At 41.5% G+C, this 23,716-nt stretch overlaps 1 protein-coding gene across 3 annotated transcripts; it reads right to left on the bottom strand.

Moving 5' to 3' along the window:
- Window positions 1-1,231: 1,231 nt before the first annotated feature.
- Window positions 1,232-17,221, bottom strand: LOC135514607 (aldehyde dehydrogenase family 3 member A2-like). Of its 3 annotated transcripts, none has more exons than XM_064938031.1 (11): window positions 17,116-17,221; window positions 15,401-15,563; window positions 14,960-15,191; window positions 11,120-11,205; window positions 9,948-10,156; window positions 9,728-9,845; window positions 6,931-7,072; window positions 3,076-3,242; window positions 2,757-2,856; window positions 2,420-2,658; window positions 1,232-2,302 (listed from the first exon to the last, which is right to left on the bottom strand). In XM_064938031.1, the coding sequence occupies exons 2-11, from the start codon at window positions 15,560-15,562 to the stop codon at window positions 2,288-2,290; spliced, it is 1,470 nt and encodes a 489-aa protein (XP_064794103.1). In that variant the 5' UTR covers window position 15,563; window positions 17,116-17,221; the 3' UTR covers window positions 1,232-2,287. The 3 variants fall into 3 exon arrangements, with proteins under 3 accessions (XP_064794103.1, XP_064794102.1, XP_064794105.1); XM_064938030.1 differs by having other exon boundaries at window positions 16,937-17,209; XM_064938033.1 differs by lacking the exon at window positions 17,116-17,221 and adding an exon at window positions 16,233-16,893.
- Between the last annotated feature and the right edge of the window lie 6,495 nt (window positions 17,222-23,716).

Below are 23,716 nucleotides of genomic sequence, written 5' to 3'. Positions count from 1 at the left end.
TTACAATCCTTGCCATATGAAGAGAAATTATAGATGAAACTTATTGGTGCTCCTTCGGCCATTGGACATAAACATTAGACAACAAGTTCAAATTCAAAAATATGTGATTTGGAAGGAATCAGTGGCTAACTAGCCTGCTATTCGGTGCATAAGCACTAGCCTGCTATTCGGTGGAGAGGGTATGTTGTCCAAGTCTGTGAATTTGAAGTTGGGAACTCGGGCCTCTTTCTAGAGCTCTGACCCGAAGATCTCTGACATGATTCAACCTTGATTTTTTCAGAGTTCCTAGTTGTCTTGAAAGTTCTATGACAAAATTTGCCACAAAAAGGACCACTGCGCCACCTTCCTGTTCAAGTGAGGACAGCACAACAAGGTGAGTCCAAAAATGTCTTAAATGCTGCTGCAAAAATGATGTAATATGCCAGTGAGATATGTATAATGTAGCTAAGAAAGTAATTATAAGTATATGTTGTGTAGTAAGCTGTTAGTAGCCCATGTGCCTCACCATAATAATTTGGTTCCTTTCCCCCTCATAACTTAGCCTTCTTTTCTGACTTGGTGGTTTACATGTAGCCTGTTTTAGAGAAATGTCATCATCGAATACTCTTAAGAGCTTTCATTGTCTGCTTTTATGCCCCCTTTACTTATCCTACAGTTCTGACTTGGTGTACAGGGAGAATACTGTAAGAACGGCCCAGGTTCTGAATTCTGTCACTTTATTTAAAAAGTGCTGAACAAATTGTTACGACGACGTCCGTCTTAGCTCGCTCATTAATGTCTTCATCGAAATTACGGATTTCCTCTCCGCTCATTGTTCCCTTATGCCATAGTTTGTACATATCAATTGTCAGTAGAAACCACATTTGTTTAAGCAAGTCAGCCATATCAAATTAGTGTTTTTAAAAGGCAGTAAATGAGGCTGAATGAACTATTTCGCTTCCAGACAAGGTTCCGCTGAAAGCCAGGTGTAGCGGTGGTAAGGATTCACTCAATGGTGCTGAAACGAAAGCTCTGCTGTTGGGACAGCTTTATGTAGGCCCTAACCGTTTGTGGGCACCGTTTGTCACCGTTATAGTGCAATCCATGTATTGTTTAGTCTTGTGTTGTGTAGTGCCTTTGCTGGCATGCATTAAAAAAAATGGGGGGAGTTTGCCCCACCAAGATTACATGCTAAAATCGCCACTGGATATTCCTTTCATTCCCTATCAATAACACAACCACAATCAATAAGTGAAGGACATAAAAACGGATTTATTACAAATTAATTACAATCAATGCCATGGGAATGCTCTGACGGCAATACCAAAACATTGAAATTATACGCTGTTACTCCTTCATTGTTGCTCAGGCATAGTAGTTGTCATACACCCTGAGCTATTGAATACAAGTTCTTCAGGCAAATATTTTAAGAACTCTGTGGTGAAATGGAAGGTGTAATGCTCGAAAGGTACTTGATTGGTTATTTGGTTTTGTTTCAGGCACATAGTGTGAATGTGAAACATAAAAAATACAATGCAACAATCAGAACAATTGCCCTGGAAAAGCATGGTAAATCACTGACAGGGAATGTTAAAGTTCTACTTCAAATAAAATACATCTCCATTTCAATCTCTTTCTAACGGTTGAAATTAAAAACTGAAATGATAACAGAACTAGAGTTGTGCTTCTCTGAGGCTGACTGAAACATACAAGCATGTGTAATAGTAGTACAATATTAACACACAATACTTCATGATTATTCATTCATATGAAAGGAATTTATGCAATCCTTAGAGAACCTTGCATATAGGTCAGCTATGCTTCTTCATAGCGCAGCGATATGATCAGTTATAACCTTTTATAAGAGGTATACATTGTTTATTTTGATACATTTTCCAAAATGTTAATAAGCAGCAAACATTTCAACGTTTTAAGGCTTAAAATAAAGAGCGGGCAGGTTTAACTAACAAATTCACATAATATTACACTGATTAAAGTGCCATAAATCAGATAAAAAATCACATTCATAAAATCTGTTGCGGCTAGCTAATGTTAGTAAGCATTAGCAAGCTAATCCTTCTGAAACGGCTTCATGCAGAATTGCATAATAATTCTGATAGGGGTTATTGGGGAGGGGTTAAAGGTTGAACCTGACATTACTATGGTTACGGATGATTATTATCTTGAAGCAGAAAGAATCTTAACCGCGTCAAAGTTCATTTAGCACTTTTAGACCCAACTCTGTTCCAGGGTCCAGCGGGTCACCAGAGTAACATCAGGCCAGAAGTACGGGTAGACTTGTTTGATCTCACTGAAGATATCTCTGAAGAAACACAGAGAAACACACACATCCACCAATCAGTGAAACTCAATCTAAAATTCCCAAATCGCTTCTTACCTCCCCCCCCCACACACACACAGTTTCCCCCTTCCCCCTAACCTGTAGCACCACAGCAGCCACCACAGCGATGATAGCGAGCAGCGTCATGCGTCCTAACCACCCCAGGTCTGGATTTTTGAGGATGAAGAAGCGTGCCCAGAACAGTTTCTTGGCAGTATGGGGAGGGTAGCGCATGTCGTTAACCCCCTCCATCTTCAGCTGCTTGATAAGACAGCCCCTCAGGTGGCTCAGGTTGTCAAAGCTGAACTTTCCGTGGTAGCTGCCCATTCCACTGTTACCTACAGGGGGAAACATGAAGAACACATATCTCTTCTCATTTGACTCCGTGTGAAACAGAATTTTTTTGTTGCTGTGTTATATAGTGAACCTTACTTACCCACTCCACCAAAGGGCAGTGCACTGACAGAGTAGTGCACAAGACAGTCATTAGCCAACACTCCTCCACTGGAGGTCTCTGCTATCACTTTCTTTATCACCTAAAGAGAGAGATGGGACGAGAGAGAGAAAGAGATGGAGAAGGGGGATGCAGAGAGAGAAGAGTAAGGGAGGGAGGGTTGAGTAGGAGGGGTGAGAGGAGTGAGAGAGAATGAAACATTTTAATGAAAAAAACTGCCCACCATTATTATTTTAAAAATAAATAGTTGCTGAGCATGTGCTTGTGTGTTCTCTATATGTGTGCATGTGTGAGTAGTTACCTTGTCATCAGGTGAGAAGATATAGAGGGCGAGGGGTTTCTCTCCCTTGTTGATGAAGTTGATGGCCTCGTCCACTCCACTGACCGTCAGGATGGGGAGCAGGGGACCAAAAATCTCCTCCTGCATCACCTTGGAGTTCACCTGCACGTCCTTCAGTACTGTAGGAGCTGAGAAGGAGGGAGGACAGATATGGATTAACTAGATGTGTCTGGGAAACCAGTAGCAGCACTGTATGGTCTGAGTAGGGGATAATTTATTTAGAGGTCAACTAGATGGGAAACCAAATTTAACCCCATAGCATTTACATTACATCATTTAAGTCATTTAGCAGACGCTCTTATCCAGAGCGACTTACAAATTGGTGAATTCACCTTCTGACATCCAGTGGAACAGCCACTTTACAATAGTGCATTTTTATCATTTAAGGGGGGGGGGGGGTGAGAAGGACCACTTTATCCTATCCTAGGTATTCCTTGAAGAGGTGGGGTTTCAGGTGTCTCCGGAAGGTGGTGATTGACTCCGCTGTCCTGGCGTCGTGAGGGAGTTTGTTCCACCATTGGGGGGCCAGAGCAGCGAACAGTTTTGACTGGGCTGAGCGGGAACTGTACTTCCTCAGTGGTAGGGAGGCGAGCAGGCCAGAGGTGGATGAACGCAGTGCCCTTGTTTGGGTGTAGGGCCTGATCAGAGCCTGGAGGTACTGGGGTGCCGTTCCCCTCACAGCTCCGTAGGCAAGCACCATGGTCTTGTAGCGGATGCGAGCTTCAACTGGAAGCCAGTGGAGAGAGCGGAGGAGCGGGGTGACGTGAGAGAACTTGGGAAGGTTGAACACCAGACGGGCTGCGGCGTTCTGGATGAGTTGTAGGGGTTTAATGGCACAGGCAGGGAGCCCAGCCAACAGCGAGTTGCAGTAATCCAGACGGGAGATGACAAGTGCCTGGATTAGGACCTGTGCCGCTTCCTGTGTGAGGCAGGGTCGTACTCTGCGGATGTTGTAGAGCATGAACCTACAGGAACGGGCCACCGCCTTGATGTTAGTTGAGAACGACAGGGTGTTGTCCAGGATTGTCCAGGATCACGCCAAGGTTCTTAGCAGTACTGTAGGAGCTGAGGAGGGGAGCATAGACACACAACTAAATGTGTCAGGGTAACCAACTGTAGGGCATGTGGTGGGCAGAACATAGATATACATCAACTAGATGGGAAACCAACTTTAACACCATAGCAGTACTGTAGGAACTGAGGAGCGGAGCATAGATATACAACTAGATGTGTCAGGGAGCCTGTGGTTGTTTCCCTTGCTCTGCATGGGTAACGCTGCTTCGAGGGGGGCAGTTGTCGTTCCTGGTTCGAGCCCATGGAGGAGCTAGGAGAGGGACGGAAGCTATACTGTTACACTGGCAATACTAAAGTGCCTATAAGAACATCCAATAGTCAAAGGTTAATGAAATACAAATGGTATAGAGGCAAATAGTCATATAATTCCTATAATACCTACAACCTAAAACTTCTTACCTGGGAATATTGAAGACTCATGTTAAAAGGAACCACCAGCTTTCATATGTTCTCATGTTCTGAGCAAGGAACTTAAACGTTAGCTTTCTTACATAGCACATATTGCACTTTTACTTTCTTCTCCAACACTTTGTTTTTGCATTATTTAGACCAAATTGAGCATGTTTCATTATTTACTTGAGGCTAAATTGATTTTATTGATGTATTATATTAAGTTAAAAAAGTGTTCATTCTGTATTGTTGTAATTGTCATTATTACAAATACTTTTTTTTTTAAATCGGCCGTTTAATCGGTATCGGCTTTTTTGGTCCTCCAATAATCGGTATCGGCGCTGAAAAATCATAATCGGTCGACCTCTAGCTTGGATCATGTTAGTTTGTTCGTGATGTGGACATCAAGGAACTTGAAGCTCTCAACCTGCTCCACTACAACCCTGTCAATGAGAATGGGGTCGTGCACGGTCCTCTTTTTCCTGTAGTCCACAATCATCTCTTTTGTCTTGATCACGTTGAGGGAGAGGTTGTTGTCGTGGCACCACATGGCCAGGTCTCCTCCCTATAGGCTGTCTCGTCGTTGGCGGTGATCAGGTGTCATCGGCAAACTTAATGATGGTGTTGGAATCATGCCTGTGTTGATGTGAGCCATGACAAGCCTTTCAAAGCACTTTATGGCTACAGATGTGAGTGCTACGGGTCGGTAGTCATTTAGGCAGGTTACCTTAGTGTTCTTGGGCACAGGGACTATGGTGGTCTGCTTAAAACATGTTGGTATTACAGACTCGGACAGGGAGAGGTTGAAAATGTCAGTGAAGAGACTTGCCAGTTGGTCAGCGCATGCTCGCAGTACACGTCTGGCCCTGCGGCCTTGTGAATGTTGACCTGTTTAAAGGTCTTACTCACATCGGCTGCGGAGTGCGTGATCAGAGACTTCCGGAACAGCTGCTGCTCTCATGCATGTTTTAGTGTTATTTGCCTTGAAGTGAGCATAGAAGTAGTTTAGCTCATGTGGTAGGCTCATGTCACTGGGCAGCTCTCGGCTGTGCTTCCCTTTGTACTCTTTAATGGTTTGCATGCCCTGTCACATCCGACGACGGTCAGAGCCAGTGTAGTACGATTCAATCTTTGTCCTGTATTGACGTTTTGCCTGTTTGATGGTTCGTCGGAGGGCATAGCGGGATTTCTTATAAGTTTCCCGCTCCTTGAAAGCGGCAGCTCTAGCCGTTAGCTCAGTGCGGATGTTGCCTGCAATCCATGGCTTCTGGTTGGGGTATCTACGTACAATCACTGTGGGGACGACGTCATCGATTCACTTATTGATGAAGCCAATGACTGATGTGGTGTACTCCTCAATACCATTGGAGGAATCCCGGAACATATTCCAATCTGTGTTAGTAAAACAGTCCTGTAGTTTAGCATTTGCTTCATCTTACCACTTTTATATTCATCAAGTCACTGGTGCTTCCTGCTTTAATTTTTGCTTGTAAGCAAGAATCAGGAGGATAGAATTATGATCAGATTGCCAAATGGAGGGCGAGGGAGAGCTTTGTATGCATCTCTGTGTGTGGAGTAAAGGTGGTCCAGCGTTTTTTTCCCCCTCTGGTTGCACATTTAACATGCTGATAGAAAAAGGATTTAAGTTTCCCTGCATTAAAGTCCCCAGCTACGAGGAGTGCCGCCTCTGGGTGAGCATTTTCTTGTTTGCTTAGGGCGGAATACAGCTCATTCAATGCTATCTTAGTGCCAGGCCTCAGTCTGCGGTTGTATGTAAACAGCTACGAAAAATACAGATGAACACTCTCTAGGTAGATAGTGTGGTCTACAGCTTATCATGAGATACTCTACCTCAGGTGAGCAATAGCTTGAGAGTTTAATCTTACACGTAAGTGTTTTATTTTATTTTCCAAAGATTGCATGTTTGCTAGCAGAATGGAAGGAAATGGGGGTTCATTTGATTGCCTACAAATTCTCAGAAGGCAGCCTGCCCTTTGGCCAATTTTTCTCTTCACGCAAATCATGGTGATCTGGGCCTGTTCCTGGGAGAGCAATATATCATTCAAGTTGGGCTCGTCAGACTCGTTAAAGGGAAAAAAGGGTTCTGCCAGTCCGTGGTGAGTAATCACAGTCCTGATGTCCAAAAGTTATTTTCGGTCATAAGAGACTGTAGTGGCAACATTATGTACAAAATACGTTTAAAAAAACAACAATGCAAAGAAACTAACAAAAAACACAACTGGTTGGGGGCACATAAAACGTCAGCCTTCTTCTCTGGCGCCATCTTAGGTAGCTATGCCTATCATAAGTAGTACAGTATCTATGTAGCATTCTGCTTGTCATAAGTAGTACCTATGTAGCATGTTGACTCATCACTATCCCCTCCTATAGCGATGGTGCTGTCCTCTGTCATGGCCATGATGCGTTTGAAGTGGCGCTGGTTGATGATGCGTCCGTAGTCGGGGCAGGTCTTGGGGTCCTCTGTGTAGAAGGCCTGAAAGGAAAATACATGTACACAATTGATCAATTGTACATTACATAATAGATGGGTTGCCTGACAAAGTCACGAAAATGATGACGTGAAAATTATGCTAAGAAGCTGTAATGTGGGAAATCGTAGGTTGATTATTTTAGCTAGTTTCATCTTGTTCTTAACACCTGAAAACAAGACATGGTATCTTGACTTATGTCACGTATATGCCATTATGTCAAAAATAGGATCACTAACTAACAACTGTAACAATTAGGGATGCACGATATATCGGTAAGCATATCGGAATCTGCCGATATCAGCTAAAAATACAAACATCGGCATCGGCCCGATGTCTAGTTTAACGCTGATGTGCATAATTGATGTCAAAGCTGACGGGCAGACCTACATAACGTAGTTAGATGACGTAATGGCGCCACGAAGATTATAGAGCTACACGTGCAACACAGCATTCCTAACCTAGCCCACAATGTCTGATGTGTGGATTGAGCAGTCAACAAGTCGAGCAGTCATTTGAAAGAGGAAGAACATTTCAGCGAGACCACTCAAAGGCGAAATCCATTCAAGATAATGGAATTCACTGCCCTTGACAATTAACCTTTCTCTATCGTGGATGATGTTGGCTTTCGCTGACTGGTCAAGCACCTCTATCCCTGGTACACAAAACCAAGTAGGAATTATTTTTCAGATGTTGACCTACCAGAGTTACACAGTATTGCTTAAACGTACATCCATGAGCTACTTGCTAAGGGCGTCGCTGCTATTAGCTTGACAGCACAGTGGTCGACAAAGGATTTTGTACTGAGGAAAGCCGTATTGCATTAGTCAAGAATGTGCTGGTTCTCATACCGCTGCTGCCATTTCAATGGCATTTGAGAACATGTTTGAAACTTGGAAACATGAACACACTCCTAGCGCCATTCGATCAATTGACTGGAGAAATAAGCTCATCAACTGTGTCTGCAGCAGACGTGATACCCTCTGTCATGGCATTGAAACCATTGAAACTGCCAACACAGACCGTTGGGTCTAGTAAAAGTACTCCACTAGAGGCTGTGAACAAGCAATTTGGTTTAATTCTCTCTGAGCCTCTTTACTGTGTCACCACCATGCTCGATGCAAGGTACAAGGACCGCTACTTCGATGCAGACAAGAAACAGGGTTTACGTGAAATGTTAAGACACAGCTGGACAAGATGGAAAAAGGACACAGTGACAGTGTGCACCGAGGAAGAGAGGCCACGGACAGACAGAGCTGAAACCTCACTGCTTGATGTATGATGAAATCGAAACAGCACAGCAAGTAAGTGAAAGAAATAGGCTTTGATTATGTTTTACTGGTAATGGGGACATAAATGCCAACAAGATAACTTTTTTTGGTAAGTGTGTGTGTGTGTGTTTCAACTATTTAACTGTAATAGAATGCTTAAAAGGTCGCTAAAATTGTAAATATCGGGTATAGGTATCAGGTTTTTTGGCAAGGAAAATATTGGATATCGGTATCAGCCAAAACTACCGATCCTCGACTTCAAAGATATCTTTTACAAAATAGCCTCCAACACTCTACTCAACAAATTGGATGCAGTCTATCACAGTGCCATCCGTTTTGTACGCTCTCGTTGGCTGGCCCTCGCTTCATACTCGTCGCCAAACCCACTGGCTCCAGGTCATCTACAAGTCTCTGCTAGGTAAAGCCCCGCCTTATCTCAGCTCACTGGTAACCATAGCAGCACCCACCCGTAGCACGCGCTCCAGCAGGTATATCTCACTGGTCACCCCCAAAGCCAATTCTTCCTTTGGCCGCCTCTCCTTCCAGTTCTCTGCTGCCAATGACTGGAACAAACTGCAAAAATCACTAAAGCAGGAGACTCTTACCTCCCTCACTAGCTTTAAGAACCAGCTGTCAGAGCAGCTCACAGATCACTGCACCTGTACATAGCCCATCTGTAAATAGCCCATCCAATCTACCTCATCCCCATACTGTATTTATTTATCTTGCTCCTTTGCACCCCAGTATCTCTTCTTGCACATTCATCTTCTGCACATTCTACCATTCCAGTGTTTAATTGCTATAATGTAATTACTTCACCACTATGGCCATTTATTCCCTTACCCTACCTCATTTGCACATGCTATATATAGATTTTCTACTGTATTATTGATCGTATGTTTGTTTACTCCATGTGTAACTCTGTGTTGTTTGTGTCAAACTGCTTTGCTTTATCTTGGCCAGGTCACAGTTGCAAATGAGAACTTGTTCTCAACTAGCCTACCTGGTTAAATAAAGTTGAAAAAAAATAAAACATGTAATATCGGCGCATCCCTGGTAACAATGTATTTGAGCGATAACAAGTGCTCATTGTGCAAATGTATTTATGTTTTCAATAAACATTTGGAGATGAAATATAGTTGATTTCCTTTTGATTTTAAACCAACGCCGTCTGTTTTGCAACAAAGTTTTTGTTGCTAAACAACCCACCTGTCTATAATTATAATAAGCTTGTGAGAGCACTGGTTTTGTGGGAAAAAAACATCAGGGAAAAGGCCTCCTTTTTCACTCCAACAAAAACTGTCAGTACCTTTATGGTTGCTACTCAATGCTTAGTTCGTGAAGCCAGATATATACTCCTTTTTATACTCCCAACATAGTGAGTTGTACTTTGATGGACTTCTTGATCTCCTTCAGCACACGGTCCTGGATGCTGGGCTCACACAGGATGTAGTCTGGAGCGATACACGTCTGCCCACAGTTCGAATACTTCCCCCATGTCACACGACTACAGGAGAGAGAAGAGGAAAGAGAGAGAGGGACAAGGCGAGAAACAGAAGAGATTTAGAAAATTTTATCGGTCTGTCCGTTTCTGTATCTGTTCTCTTACCGGCAGGCGATGGGGATGTCACAGTTCTTGTCGATGTAACAGGGGCTCTTGCCCCCCAGCTCCAAGGTAATGGGGGTGAGGTGTTTGGCTGCTGCCTCCATCACCAGTTTCCCCACCATGCTGTTCCCTGTGTAGAACACATGGTCGAACCGCTGACGCAGCAACTCCTGGGTCTCTGATACACCCCCTGTCACCACTGGGTACAACTCCTAGAGATGCAGGGAAAAACACATTGTTATTTACAACACATTATGCTATATACAGATTACATAACAGATCATTTAGCAGATGCTATTGTCCAGAAGAACTTACAGGAGCAATTAGGGATAAGTATCTTGCTCAAGGACACATCAACAGATTTGTCACTGGGGGGATTTGAACCAGCTACCTTTCAGGTACTGGCCCAACACTTTCCCGCTAGGCTACCTGCCACCCCTACAGTTGTAAGGGTACAATACGGTTTTCTAAATGCCGACACTAAACCTTCTCTCAAGAAACTTTCGAAGCGCAATTGAACAGGCATTTTATTTGTCTATAAAGGAATGCCATTTCTGAAATGGGACTCATACGTCAATCACTAGTCGAACAGAAATGTCAATCAAATAATCTCGAGCTGCTTGTGGACAGCCTGCCTGCATGCAGAGTCAGACCAATCTCTCCTAAAAAAGTACTTTAAAGTTAGTTAAATACCGTGACTTACCAAGACATTTAGTAGAAAGAAAACACATCTTCCGCTTGGAATCGACTCCTAAGATTCAGTATTTTTTGAACGGAGATGACTGATTAGTTGCTGTACTCCGAGAACACAAACGTTTTTCATAGCAAGCTAGCAAGGGACGGAGAGAAAGGGGCACGGTATAGGCAGGTAGGCCACCTGGAAGACAGAGTCAGAACCATGCACTAGGCCTATCTATCGGCAATCAAAAGCTACATATCGCAATGGAATGCTGTATTTTGCCATTTCTTGGGCCCATCATCAATGAATAGGCTCGAATATTCTACACGCAACAGACCAAAGACTGAGAAAGCACAGGTGAGCCAGCTGCACTGCGATTTTAATTTTGTGGGGGGAGGGAAATAAATATATTTTTTTCTATTTGGGATTTTTCTTAGCATTACGATGTTTAAACGTTCAACCCCCTAGTATGTGACTGCGTGTGCATGTGTGTTACCTTGTCTATGTAGGCGGGCAGCAGGTCCTCCATAACCTTGGCCGTGTGGACACACACCTCAGACGGCTTCACCACAGCAGCGTTGCCTGTCACAGAGAATAGTACGGTTGTCATTAGCATTAGCTTAAGGATGCTAAGACAAACAATGGAGTTATTGGTTAGCACTGGGTAATAAGTCTTGGGGCAGACAAACAAAGTTGGAGTTGGAGTGATACCTTATGAGTCGGACAGACAGAATGTGTTGGCATTTACTGGCATAGAAAGAGATCCTTATTCTATTTATATGTTTACTTATCTCTTATTCAGTCTAATCCAATGTTTGGTTCACACCTGCAGAGCCATTATAACATTACATTTACATTTTATTCAGTAAGAAGTTTAGTAGGGAAAACAACCACATACCACAGTCATTGCAATAGACTGTACTATATGTCCCTCTGCAGCCACCATCCACCGGGATGACTGGTGTGTGTGTGCAAAGGGCCTTCTGTAAGGCAAGGCAGAACTCTCACCGAGTGAACGGCCATAACCTTGCCTCTGGTAACTGATAGCAGGGTTAGAGAATAAAGTCCAGCCCAACACACACACATTAATCAATAACAGTCCAAGCTCGATGCCAACAGCTCTTTACTTGGCTGAATGCTAAATGTCTGTTAAATATATTATGCCATATCTCCATTACAAGAACCAGGAGGAACTAGGATGAAAGAAAAGCAGAAAAGATGTTTCCTCAAAGTGTTTCCACTACTACAAATCCAATCAGAATGGGAACTTGTTACTGGAAGACTCAACTGTTACGTCTCAATTAAGGCTTAACCAGAGAAATATAGATCATTGGATGTGGGCTAAACCACTTAAACTACAAAGATCTACTAGCTACATAGACCCACCGCTCTCTTCCAATTGTAAGACTGGTTAAAAAAAAATATATGATTTCACCTTTATTTAACCAGGTAGGCCGGTTGAGAACAAGTTCTCATTTACAACTGCGACCTGGCCAAGATAAAGCAATGCAGTCCGACACAAACAACAACACAGCACCCCCCTATCCACATCGACGGGACAGTAGTGGAGAGGGTAGTAAGTTTTAAGTTCCTCGGAGTACACATCACGGAGAAACTGAATTGGTCCACCCACACAGACAGCGTGGTGAAGAAGGAGCAGCAGTGCCTCTTCAACCTCAGGAGGCTGAAGAAATTTGGCTTGTCACCAAAAGCACTCACAAACTTCTACAGATGCACAATTGAGAGCATCCTGTCAGGCTGTATCACCGCCTGGTAGGGCAACTACTCCGCCCACAACCGTAAGGCTCTCCAGAGGGTAGTGAGCTCTGCACAACGTATCACCGGGGGCAAACTACCTGTCCTCCAGGACACCTACACCACCCGATGTCACAGGAAGGCCATAAAGATCATCAAGGACAACAACCACCCGAGCCACTGCCTGTTCACCCCGCTATCATCCAGAAGGCGAGGTCAGTACAGAGAGAGAAGCTGTTTTTCAGTCTATCTCAAGGCCATCAGACTGTTCAACAGCCACCACTAACATTGAGTGGCTGCTGCCAACACACTGACTCAACTCCAGCTCACTTTAATTATGGAAATGATTGGAAATTGATGTAAAAATGTTTCACTAGCCACTTTAAACAATGCCACTTAATATAATGTTTACATACCCTACATTACTCATCTCATATGTATATACTGTACTCTATACCATCTTGCCTATGTCATTCTGTACCATCACTCATTCATATATCTTTATGTACATATTCTTTAACCCTTTACACTTGTGTGTATAAGGTAGCAGTTGTGGAATTGTTAGGTTAGATCACTCGTTGGTTATTACTGCATTGTCAGAACTGGGATGGCAGGGTAGCCTAGTGATTAAAGTGTTGGACTAGTGACCAGAAGGTTGCAAGTTCAAATCCCCAAGATAATAATGTACAAATCTGTTGATTTTCCATTTTTGTATTATTTGGAAAGAATTCCTTACAATAATAGTCATTCAGTGGGTGAGGATGAGAAGGAAAAGAGAACATCTGCTTAAATTATTTAGCTTCCTCTTTTAAAATATAATTTGAGGAAAATCATAGATGACTCCGTCTTCAGGAACGAGTTTCTGCAAATTCTTTTTGTTCGCGTTCCTGTGTTGGAGATTCAGGAAGAACTTGGTGCATTTTTCTCCATATTCCATCCAGTTTGCTTTATTTCTGTAACAGATTATATTAGATTGTTTTTGAATAGGTTCCTCCAGGTCTTTTTGTTTTTTCTCCAACTTATTCCGTATCTCTGTAGTATTGTTTTTATTGCTATCTACCTGTACTATTAGTTCATATAGTTCAAATATCTACTATTTCTAAGGTGTCCATAATATTTGTGATTTCCTTAAGGGCACGGTGATGATAGTTATAGTCTCCTATCATAATGATTTGATCATTTGTTGCCTGTAAATTCAATAAATTGGTATAAATATTTTCGAATAAGTATGGATCATCCTAATTTGGAACACATAGATTAATGAGCCAAATCACTTTTTCATCCACTTTCATATTCAAAAAGAAAAAAAATCACCTTCCTTGCGAATCATTCTTAACTATTTGCATATTCAGATCAACATTTTTGTTAATTAGTATCATCACACCTTTTGAGTTCCTTTGTCCATGACAGAACATTATTTCACCACAACTTCATCTAAGGATGTAGAGTGAGTTTCCTGTAAACAGTATATGTTATATTCCTTTTCTTTTAGCCACGTAAAGACTGATCATCTTTTTTAATAATCTGATAAACCATTACAATTATAACTGGCTATACTTATTTCACCCCTTATCATAACTAGAAACTATTCTCAGTCTAAATTGACCATAATTAGTGCTTGTAAAGTTACTGCCATAAGAGGTATTACGGTCAAAATTAGAGATTTCAAATGTCTGATATTTAGAATTAAAGAAACAGGTTCTAGCAATATTTGTTTTATTTCCTTGTCTGTTTGACTGTGAGCCAATGCCACAGATGTTAGAAAATTGGGTCAAGATATTATGTGTGTCGTAAATCTGAGTAGGTTGATGTGTATGATATTGGATGTGCTGTGTATGATATTGGATGATATAACCCTGCTAGGTCTTTGTAGGTAGAAGGTGTAAATTGGTCATAAATTGGGATAAATTGGTCATCAAAAAGAAAGGAGAATCAAGGCACTCTTCATATAATTAAAATGCCTTCATTCAATGGAACAACGATTTTAAAACTCTGACACGTTTCGGTAGCATATCATTCGTCAGGGAGTACAAAGACACATGTCTAAGTGAAGATTCCTTAATTAACCAGAAAATGTAATTGGTTATTTCTGGTTGTTTATCAATGTTGTAGTATACTTCTCAGGTGTTTAATGTGGTGCTGCTTGTATACAAACAACAGAGTGATCATTGGCAACAAGCTTTTAAAACAGACAAACGTGAATAAAACAAACGTGAATATTCAGAAGTACATTCACTGGTGGCCATCTTGGAAGGGGGAAAGATGGAGGGCTAGATGATCATCACTGACACAATACAAGGACGGAGTCTCACCCTTGGAGGATAAAGTCCCTGATGGTGGCAGTGCTCAGAGTTCGCATGCATGCATGCAAACACACACAAACACACACACAACACACAAATTAATAACAATCAAGGAACTTTGAACCTGTCTTTGATAGGTAAGAGGCTGAGAGGACAATTGTGTAATACTGATTAAAAGGACCTGGCCTGAGAGAAGCAGAGATGGATGAATGGTCTGGGGATAGGTCACACACAAACACACACAGACACACACTACCCAACCCCCCCACTCCCCCTACCTGCAGCGATAGCCCCTATAAGTGGCTGTATGGTGACGGCCCAGGGGTAGTTCCATGCTCCTATGATGAGCACCACTCCCAGCGGTTCAGGCTGGATGTAAACAGTGTCTGAGATGGTCAGGAGGTTCTTCTCAACAGGCCGGGGGGCAACCCACTCTGCCAGCTTCTTCACTGCAAGGACAATCTCCCCTTCCAGGCCCAGTGTCTCATACAGCTGGGTGCCTGCCTCACTCTGGATGAATGGAGGATAGAAGATGGATATGGACATAGATGAGGATAGATACATGCACACAGACACACTAGTGCGTGTGCAAACATACGCTGCAAAGACAAACACAAATATATTTATACACATGCTCACACACACACACACACACACACACACACACACACACACATACTCCTCTCTCACTCATGATGTCTGTCTGTTTGTCTCTCTACCTTGTTCAGATCTTTCTTGATCGCCTCAGCTATCTCCTTCTCTCTCTCCAAGAGGAATCTCTGGAGGTTCTTCAGCTGGCGGATCCGGTGTTCTAAGGGCTTCGACCTCCCAGTGAGGAACGCTTTCCTCGCGCGCTCCACCGCCTTCTGCTCACGGGACATTCTACAAGAGGTGATGGATGGCTGGATGTTCAAATAACTGTTATATTTATTGTCCCCCCTCTAGAATCAAATGTACGCTCTGGGCTCACAATCTTTTAGACAAAATTATTTTCATAGTTAACAAATCAGGTCACCCTACCAAACGTCCCTGCTAAAACATGCTGTAGGTCTCTGTCTGCTGCCTTTTCCTTGTCACAGCCTAAATGCAAATTATCAGCAAACAAGGGGACTAATGCAAGTGCAGATTTAATCGATGTCGTTGTTTCTCTCCATTCAACTTCACTCTAATCTTGAGGGGCGTTTCTTTAAAACATGCGTCCAATCCCCTTGATACCCTACATAACTAGACCAATCATATGCTTCAATATGCCGCGGTTGACAGTGCTGTGGTAGGACAGGACAATGATAAAAGTTCCACTCATGGTGTTAAATTGGAGACTCGGGTGCTCCTATTTTAAAACTGCGCTCATTTATTTAGCCAGGATAGTCCACTCAGTAACACTTGCCACTGTTTTCCAGTGAGTCCTGGGTTTCGTATCATCGATTTGGAGCACAGTTGAAAAGTTAACGCGCTGACTAATTAGACAAATAAAAGCCGTACTTTTCAATGCGTGTGAGATATATTGTGAGAGGTGTGGCGTGAGAAGAGGGTCAAATGCGGGTGTCTCACCCCAAATTCGTGAGAGTTGGCAGCTCTGCCCTAAACCCCTAGCCTAGCTAACTGTAAAACGGAAGTAGGTACTCGGTGCCACCTAGGCAACAAGCAAACGTTAGCCACCACAAATTGGAATTAATAACGTATCATACGTTTGCAAATTAAACTCGTAACATATTGTACGAATTGCAATTTGTAACATATCATACGAAATTGATAAATTGATTTTGGACTTCCACAAATTACTAGGTTGCTCTGTTTGCCTTGGTCAAGCGACTTTGCCTGCTTTGGTGTTGTCGGCAATAACAGCTATGATGAAATGCTGTCAAAAAGCTAAAACAAGACAAGACAAAGTAAATGACTTGTATTATCCCATTACAACGGCGTAACTACCTGTGAACTAAAGGACAGCGCATTGTAGGCTATGTAACAACACTGGCTCCATGAGAGATCAAATCATAGAATCATCCTGAGCCGTTAAATGACATGGTAGCTTTGAGTTTGATTGACAGCTCTCCGTTAATGGCAAAAAAAATCATCCGTTTGAGAGACGGTGTTGTTCATGATTCTATTCTGCTGAGTCAACATGTAGGAAAGGCTTGACCACAACCTTTAACACAGTAACGTTGTACTGGCCTGCAGCAGGTCAATCTGTAACGTTTCTTGGTTATCACTAATTTAATTTATATGTTACTCGCAAACACAACGTCAACTCTTACCTGACGGGTTGTTATTCCAAATCTCACTCAGATTATTCGCAAAATTGCTAAATGCCGAATCAACGACGTTAGAAATTATCCGCAAACTCAGTCCGAACCACTATAGAGTAAACATGAAATACGGATCTCCATTCACTTAATGTGGCACCCAAAGAAAGACGCGTGAGCGGAGTACCTACTTCCGTTTTACAGTGGAAAAGCGAAGTTAGGTTGAAATGACTGAATCCCTGAAAATCATAAACATCCCTTTTCCACCGCTGCTAAGGGTGGATCTCCGTTAATTCTGCCCCTCTGCTATTGGTGGACGCTGGTTGGGTAGTTAATGGTTAGTTTGCCTGTCACTCAAGCGTCAGAAGTCCATGATATTATAACCATGTTTTCCTACATGGTTATTACCTGGCGGTGACGCATAATCCCTTACTTGATCTTTATTTTATGATATTGTTTTGTTTTGTTTTCCAAACTTTTTGCACTGCAGAATGGTAGGCCTATCGCGAATAAAGCTGTTTTTAAAAAAACCTTTATTTAACTAGGCAAGTAAGTTAAAGAACAATTTTGTATTTTCAATGATGGCATACCCTGGTTAGGGACAACGCTGGGCCAATTGTGCGAAGCCCTATGGAACACCCAATCACTGCTGGTTGTGATACATCCTGAAATCGAACCAGGGTCTGTAGTGACGTCTTTAGCACTGAGATGCATTGCTTTAGACTGCTGTGCCACTCGAGAGCCCAATGCTTCTATAGCCTAATGTTTAAAACATCAAATCCAATTTTATTGGGCACATACACACGGTTAGCAGATGTAATTGGGAGTGTAGCGAAATTATAAAATAATGTATATGTAAAAGATAATGATAAAAATCATTTCACTCTGAAACTTTATAACTGTATGAAATTGATTAGAATAATAACATTTATAATCTGATGATGTGTGTAGGTTTAGTCGGAGTTATGTTAAACAATGTATCTGTATAATGGGAAAACACAGACTGTCTGAGCAGGGCGTAGTTTAGGATTTGAACTTGTGTGTGTGTGTGACTAGTAAAATACCGAAGAACAATTAATACTGTGTTTGGACCGACCTGGCTAGGCCTCTGAGAGACTTGGGAGAGGACAGTGAGTACTTCTCAAGGTCTCCCTAATCTCGGGGGAATGGAACTGTGGGCTGGGTAGTGATACAAAGTGGTGCGACCTGTGGATCTTACAGATCTCGGGGACTGGTCAGAGTTATTGATTGATTGTTATTATAATTGGAATTGAAAATTCTCGTGACAGGAAATGCTTGTGCTTCTATTTCCGACAGTGCAGCAATATCTAACGTGTAATCTAAAAATTCCACAACAGATACCTAATACACACAAATCTAAGTAAAGGAATGGAATAAGAAATATATATATATATATAAATATATGGATGAGCAATGACAGAGCGGCATGATGCAATACAGGTATAAAATACAGTGTATACATCTAGGATGAGTATGAAAACATCATTAGTATGTTTACATTAATATGTAAATATGTTAATATCATTATTAAAGTGGCATTAATAAAGTGACTAGTGATTCATTTGTTAGAGTTGCCAATGATTTCAAGTCTGTATGTAGGCAGCAGCCTCTCTGTGTTAGTGATTGCTGTTTCACAGTCTGGTGGCCTTGAGATAGAAGCTGTTTTTCAGTCTCTCGGTCCAAGCTTTGATGCATCTGTACTGACCTCGCCTTCTGGATGGTAGCAGAGTGAACAGGCAGTGGCTTGGGTGGTTGTTGTACTTCATGATCTTTCTGGCCTTCCTGTGACAACGGGTGCTGTAGGAATCTAAAGATATAGGCCAACAAGTTCTTAGTTCCATTAAGAATCTAAGAACAAAAAAAACAATGCTTTAGTAGCTGAGTGACATGTTATCATGTTACAATATTTTGCAAAGTTGCCAACTACCAAAATCATGTTGAATGTGGCTGCCACAACCCCATGCTTTGTGCAATATAATGTGATGTCAGTTGTCCTTTGCATGCACATTTCCATGCAACACTATAGGCTTAGCTCCTTATGACCAGGGTTGGTGCCTACTGCAATAGAAAAATTACATAATCTCAGACCCAAAATAATGTGAATGAAAAGCACCATCTATTTAGAGATTCAAGGGTTTGGGCCAAGGTGTAAGTATGACCGAACTATTACAAAAATCTGTGAACCATGATTGAGCTGATAAAAGCCACATTGATTTCACATGAATCTAATTCGGGCAGAAAAATGCCAACCATCTTCTTGGCCTATCACACATGACAGAGAAACATAGTCCCAGACACGAGAGTTAGGTTAAATTCCAAGTCTTTTCAGATTTAATTCCCCATAGCCAAACCTCATTCTGTGAGTAGCCCATGTTTCAGCCACAGAAAAAAACAGACATATTTAGAAGGATTTGCGTGCTTGCAATAGGTGACCATCAGATTCTCATTTCACATTCAACTTAAAATAAAGCTCTTGCTAAACTGATCTGAATGTTGCTATTGTAGTTTTACTGTCATGTCTTATATTCATCACACATACGTAAAGAGCATACAGTACGTTTGCGATTCAAGCTTAAACCAAGTCCATTCATATGTGGGTCATCCCCCTAGGCATTCTGCAGTATATCTCCTATGCCATGCCGGGTCTCTGCCTTTCATCTGTAGCCAGGTTGGGATGGATCACACTCAGGCTCTGGATCTCAGGCTCTCAGGGTTTCCAGGGGCCCTATTGATGCCCACAGAGGCTCTCTGAAGCCTTGGTAGCAGGCCAGGACTCTCCCCTTCAACACACACACACGAATTAGGCCTCAAAATCTCTCAGGATAACAGGAAATATGGATGGAGATTCCACATCAAACGCAGAGGAGAGGAGGGGTGTTTGTGTATTGGGGAAGGGGGGAAAGGGAAGGAGGAGAAGAGGAGGGGGAACGTCAATCACACCTGAGGATCCACTTTCACTGGTGACACACACTGAGTCAATGACAAATACTGGTGGTTTTGTTGTGTAATGTTTGAGATGGCTCAACTCATTACTCTCTCTATGCCCTCTGAAAGCAAAAAATATATAAATCATCAGGAATGTCATGAATAAAAAAAAACATTTGTTCTATGCCAACTATTATTACACAGTAGACCCTTCATCCAGATTTAATCTCTGATTTATATCACTCAAAATAGATTTATATTCTCAACACAAGGCTCTGGCTCTGGACTCTTCTACTTCAACTTCAGTCAAATGTGACCGACTGTATTCCAGACTGTATTCCAACCGGGGTTTCCTTTGTGCAACAAGGTTGTTGAGCTGCTGAGCAAAAGCCTAGTGTTCAGGTCTCATGCAAGGTTCAGAAAACTACAATCGATACACAAACAGAGACAAACCCATACCATTGTGTTTAAGTGTTTTCAACTTGTTGCTGTCTGTTTGTTAGTAGGTTTGTTTTCATTAGCTGTGTTTGCACACCTGTGATTGTTATTGGACTGTGGGTCTTGGCTTGTGAGGGGATGTGTATGTGTGGGGGGGTTAGTGGTTATGGTTAAGGTTACAATAAGAATTAGGGTTGTGTTTAGGGTTAGGGAAATAAGATTTTGAATGGAAATTAATGTGAGTTCTCCACGAGGATAGAAGAACGTAATGTGTGTTTGTGCGTGCGCGTGCATGTGCATCTGATTCCATCTAGTGGCGAAACCATGGCTAATGTCACACCCTGGCCTTAGTATTTTGTGTTGTCTTTATTATTTTGGTCAGGCCAGGGTGTGACATGGGTGAATTATGTGTTGGTTTTGTCTAGGGTTTTTTTGTAGGTTATGGGATTGTAGTCAGTGGAGTTGTCTAGAAAAGTCTATGGTTGCCTAGAGTGGTTCTCAATCAGAGGCAGGTGTTTATCGTTGTCTCTGATTGGGAACTATATTTAGGCAGCCATATTCTTTAGGTATTTCGTGGGTGATTGTTCCTGTTTCTGTGTTTGTTTGCACCAGATAGGGCTGTTTTGGTTTTTCACGTTACGTTTTTGTATTGTTCGATATCATCTTTATTAAAGATGTATAAAGATAACCATGCTGCATTTTGGTCATCCTCTCCTTCGACAGGAAACCTTAACAGCTAATCCATTTACCTCGCTCCGTGCTGGGGCCATGAGAGTACAGGTGGCATTAAAGTTGTGAATCTATGAAGGAGCTTTAAAGGGGAAATCTGCATTCAAACAATAACAAAAGCTGTCAATCTGCTGCTGAGGGACTAGGCTGGAAACATTTGATAACTTTCAAATTCATAGACAGAGATGCAAGGACTGACCTATTCATAACATCAATATTAGAGTTGTAACAATGTTTTGTGGAAATACAGTGTTTGTTTACACTGGCATTGTTTTCAAATGATCTTATATTTTGGGTTCTGACACGGTACGACAGATGAACTAAACCTCACAAGGCATTTGTACTTTTATTCTTTAAGAATTTTACATTTATAGATTTGTATTTATTTATTCAACCTTTATTTTTTGCCAGGCAGGTCAATGAACAAATTCTTATTTACAATGATGACCTGGAAAGTGAGAAGCAGTAGGCTTCTATTCAAGACAAGGCTTGCTCCAACCCGAATGTTGTCTTATAAGAAATGTAATGCAATGTTATTAAAAGTGCCAGTTGAGACATTCCAAACCCTTTGTAGACACTAAACCTTATGATACATCGGGAACGTTGGTTCCATCTGCATTTTTGCCTAAATTGAGTTAATGCCATAGCCTTGTTTTGTTCAATATTCTCTAACTAAATAATACTCTAAATACCCCAGTTGATGTTTTTTTAATTCAAAAGAATACAAAATAACACCATTTAAGCCAATTGTCTCAGAATCCTATTTTTGCCGATACAACCTTATAGTCCCAAACTCTCGAAATGTCTAAAACTCCTTTTCAGGTACGTATTTGAAATCATAACATGATTTAATTATTCTATTAGATGGCACAGTGGCTAAAATATGAACAAATAAGCCTGGCATTCATACCAAACCACTATCCCTAAAATAACAAGTTCTATGATCCATTGAAATGTAGGCATATTACAATTACATAATCGGATTGTGACATTTTTTTGCCACCAGTATTTAAACATGAACTGTCGGGGTTTGTAACTATAGCTCATAGCTTGTCCAATAGCTAGAGGTAGACAGGTGTCACTCATATGAAATTGGAGATGTGAATAATTAATGATGTGGAAGGTGTGTTTCACGACGCGTTAAGAATTTGTTCTTTAACTGACTTGCCTAGTTGAATAAAGGTAAAAAATTAAATAAATAAATAACCTTCAACTGAGTTGCATTATTTTCCATAGAACACATAGAGCCTCGAGTTGATAATTCATTTTTAACATGGCTATAATTGAACACATTTACCGTTGGTTTCGCTCACCAAACCAGTCAGTCCTATCTTACTATTATGGAAATCGAAGTCAACAATGCCAACAACATTTTCAATTCGACTTTTGTTTTTTAAAAGCAGATCAAACATGTAAGAATGAACTATAACCATTGTATTCTACAATTCTGCTTATAGGGAAATAATGCACTATCTAGAATGCCCTTCAAGCCGAGTATTCAACAACGCCATTGTATAAAGATTGACACACGGTTATACAGTAGACCATATTGTAGATTGATAATTTAGCCAACATTATAATTATGAACTGATGGGGACTGAACGCATATTGTTCCTAATTATCCACTTTAATTTGGACCTGCCCGAACACGAGAGTCCTCTTTACAGAGCGGTGACATGGGCCCAGTCTCGGATGGAAGTTTCGATAGGCCTAAATGGTTTCGATGTAGTTTATGAATGACAGAGCCATTATAATTCGGTCATGTGAGGGATTAACGATACTCTGGTTTATCACGTGAGGCTCTAAGTGAGAATGTGTTGTAGATTTAATCCAACTTGATTTAATAAAGTTCATTTCCCATGTTCTTTGATATGCCTGTAGACGTTTTGTGACTAATTCAGTTTGTAACCAACAAACTAAAATACAAATACTAAAATACAAATAAAAGTGTTTTTTTGTTCAGATTTGTCATGTTGCATCGATTTATAGCTATAACAAGTATACAATATTATTATTCCTCAGTGTCTTCCTCGAATGTTGCGTAATTAGCCTACAACACTGAAACATAAATACAGTGCTTTTAGGAGACATAGGGCTTTGTACAATTCGTTCGGCTGTTTTCTTTAAGGAGACATAATTCATTGGACTGTTTCATAGGCTACTGGAGGGCCCTGTCTCAAGATGAAAGCAAACATTTCATTCATTTTGAATAGGAAGAATAACAGTGAGCCTAGCCTATAAATGTACACCAACATTTACATTTTACGAATGTACATACTATCGTGGTCAGTGGACTACAGCATCAATTTATGCATTACATAGAAATATCTGCACTTTTGTTGTCATATTTCATCTTCAATAATCATTAGATGGTCAGGGCTCAGAACAGGGGCTGTTCTACAGTGTGTGTCCGGCACTGTTACAGCCATAGACTTGATGTGAAAGTCCAGAATCACTAACAACCTGCGTAATCCGACGGTTTGATCTCAAATCAATGGAAAAGAACCCGACCAAGTAGCCAAAACAACGACTAGTAGCCCGACCTGCCACATCCACTCAGACCTAACTGATCCGACACTCCCAAGGCCTTCTCAATATACACTTTTGCCACTGGGCACAGACATCAGTTCAACGTCTATTTGTTTTATTTTAATTTGTTTTAGTAGTCAACTGATGTGA

This window comes from Oncorhynchus masou, chromosome 26 (genome assembly GCF_036934945.1).
Source record: "Oncorhynchus masou masou isolate Uvic2021 chromosome 26, UVic_Omas_1.1, whole genome shotgun sequence".
NCBI classification, from domain to species: domain Eukaryota; kingdom Metazoa; phylum Chordata; class Actinopteri; order Salmoniformes; family Salmonidae; genus Oncorhynchus; species Oncorhynchus masou.
The sequence above is the reverse complement of the archived record's forward strand: the minus strand, read 5'-3'. Positions and strand labels throughout refer to the sequence as shown.

Bases quoted from the DNA above. Each gene is read 5' to 3' on its own strand.
- LOC135514607 (XM_064938031.1), bottom strand. From the start codon at position 15,562: ATGTCCCGTGAGCAGAAGGCGGTGGAGCGCGCGAGGAAAGCGTTCCTC. The intron at 15,192-15,400 runs GTAGAGAGACAA...CCATTCATCCAG, and splicing joins TCAAGAAAGATCTGAACAAG to AGTGAGGCAGGCACCCAGCT. The intron at 3,243-6,930 runs GTACTACTTATG...CCTCCTTCTCAG, and splicing joins TGAGTCAACATGCTACATAG to CTCCTACAGTACTGAAGGAC.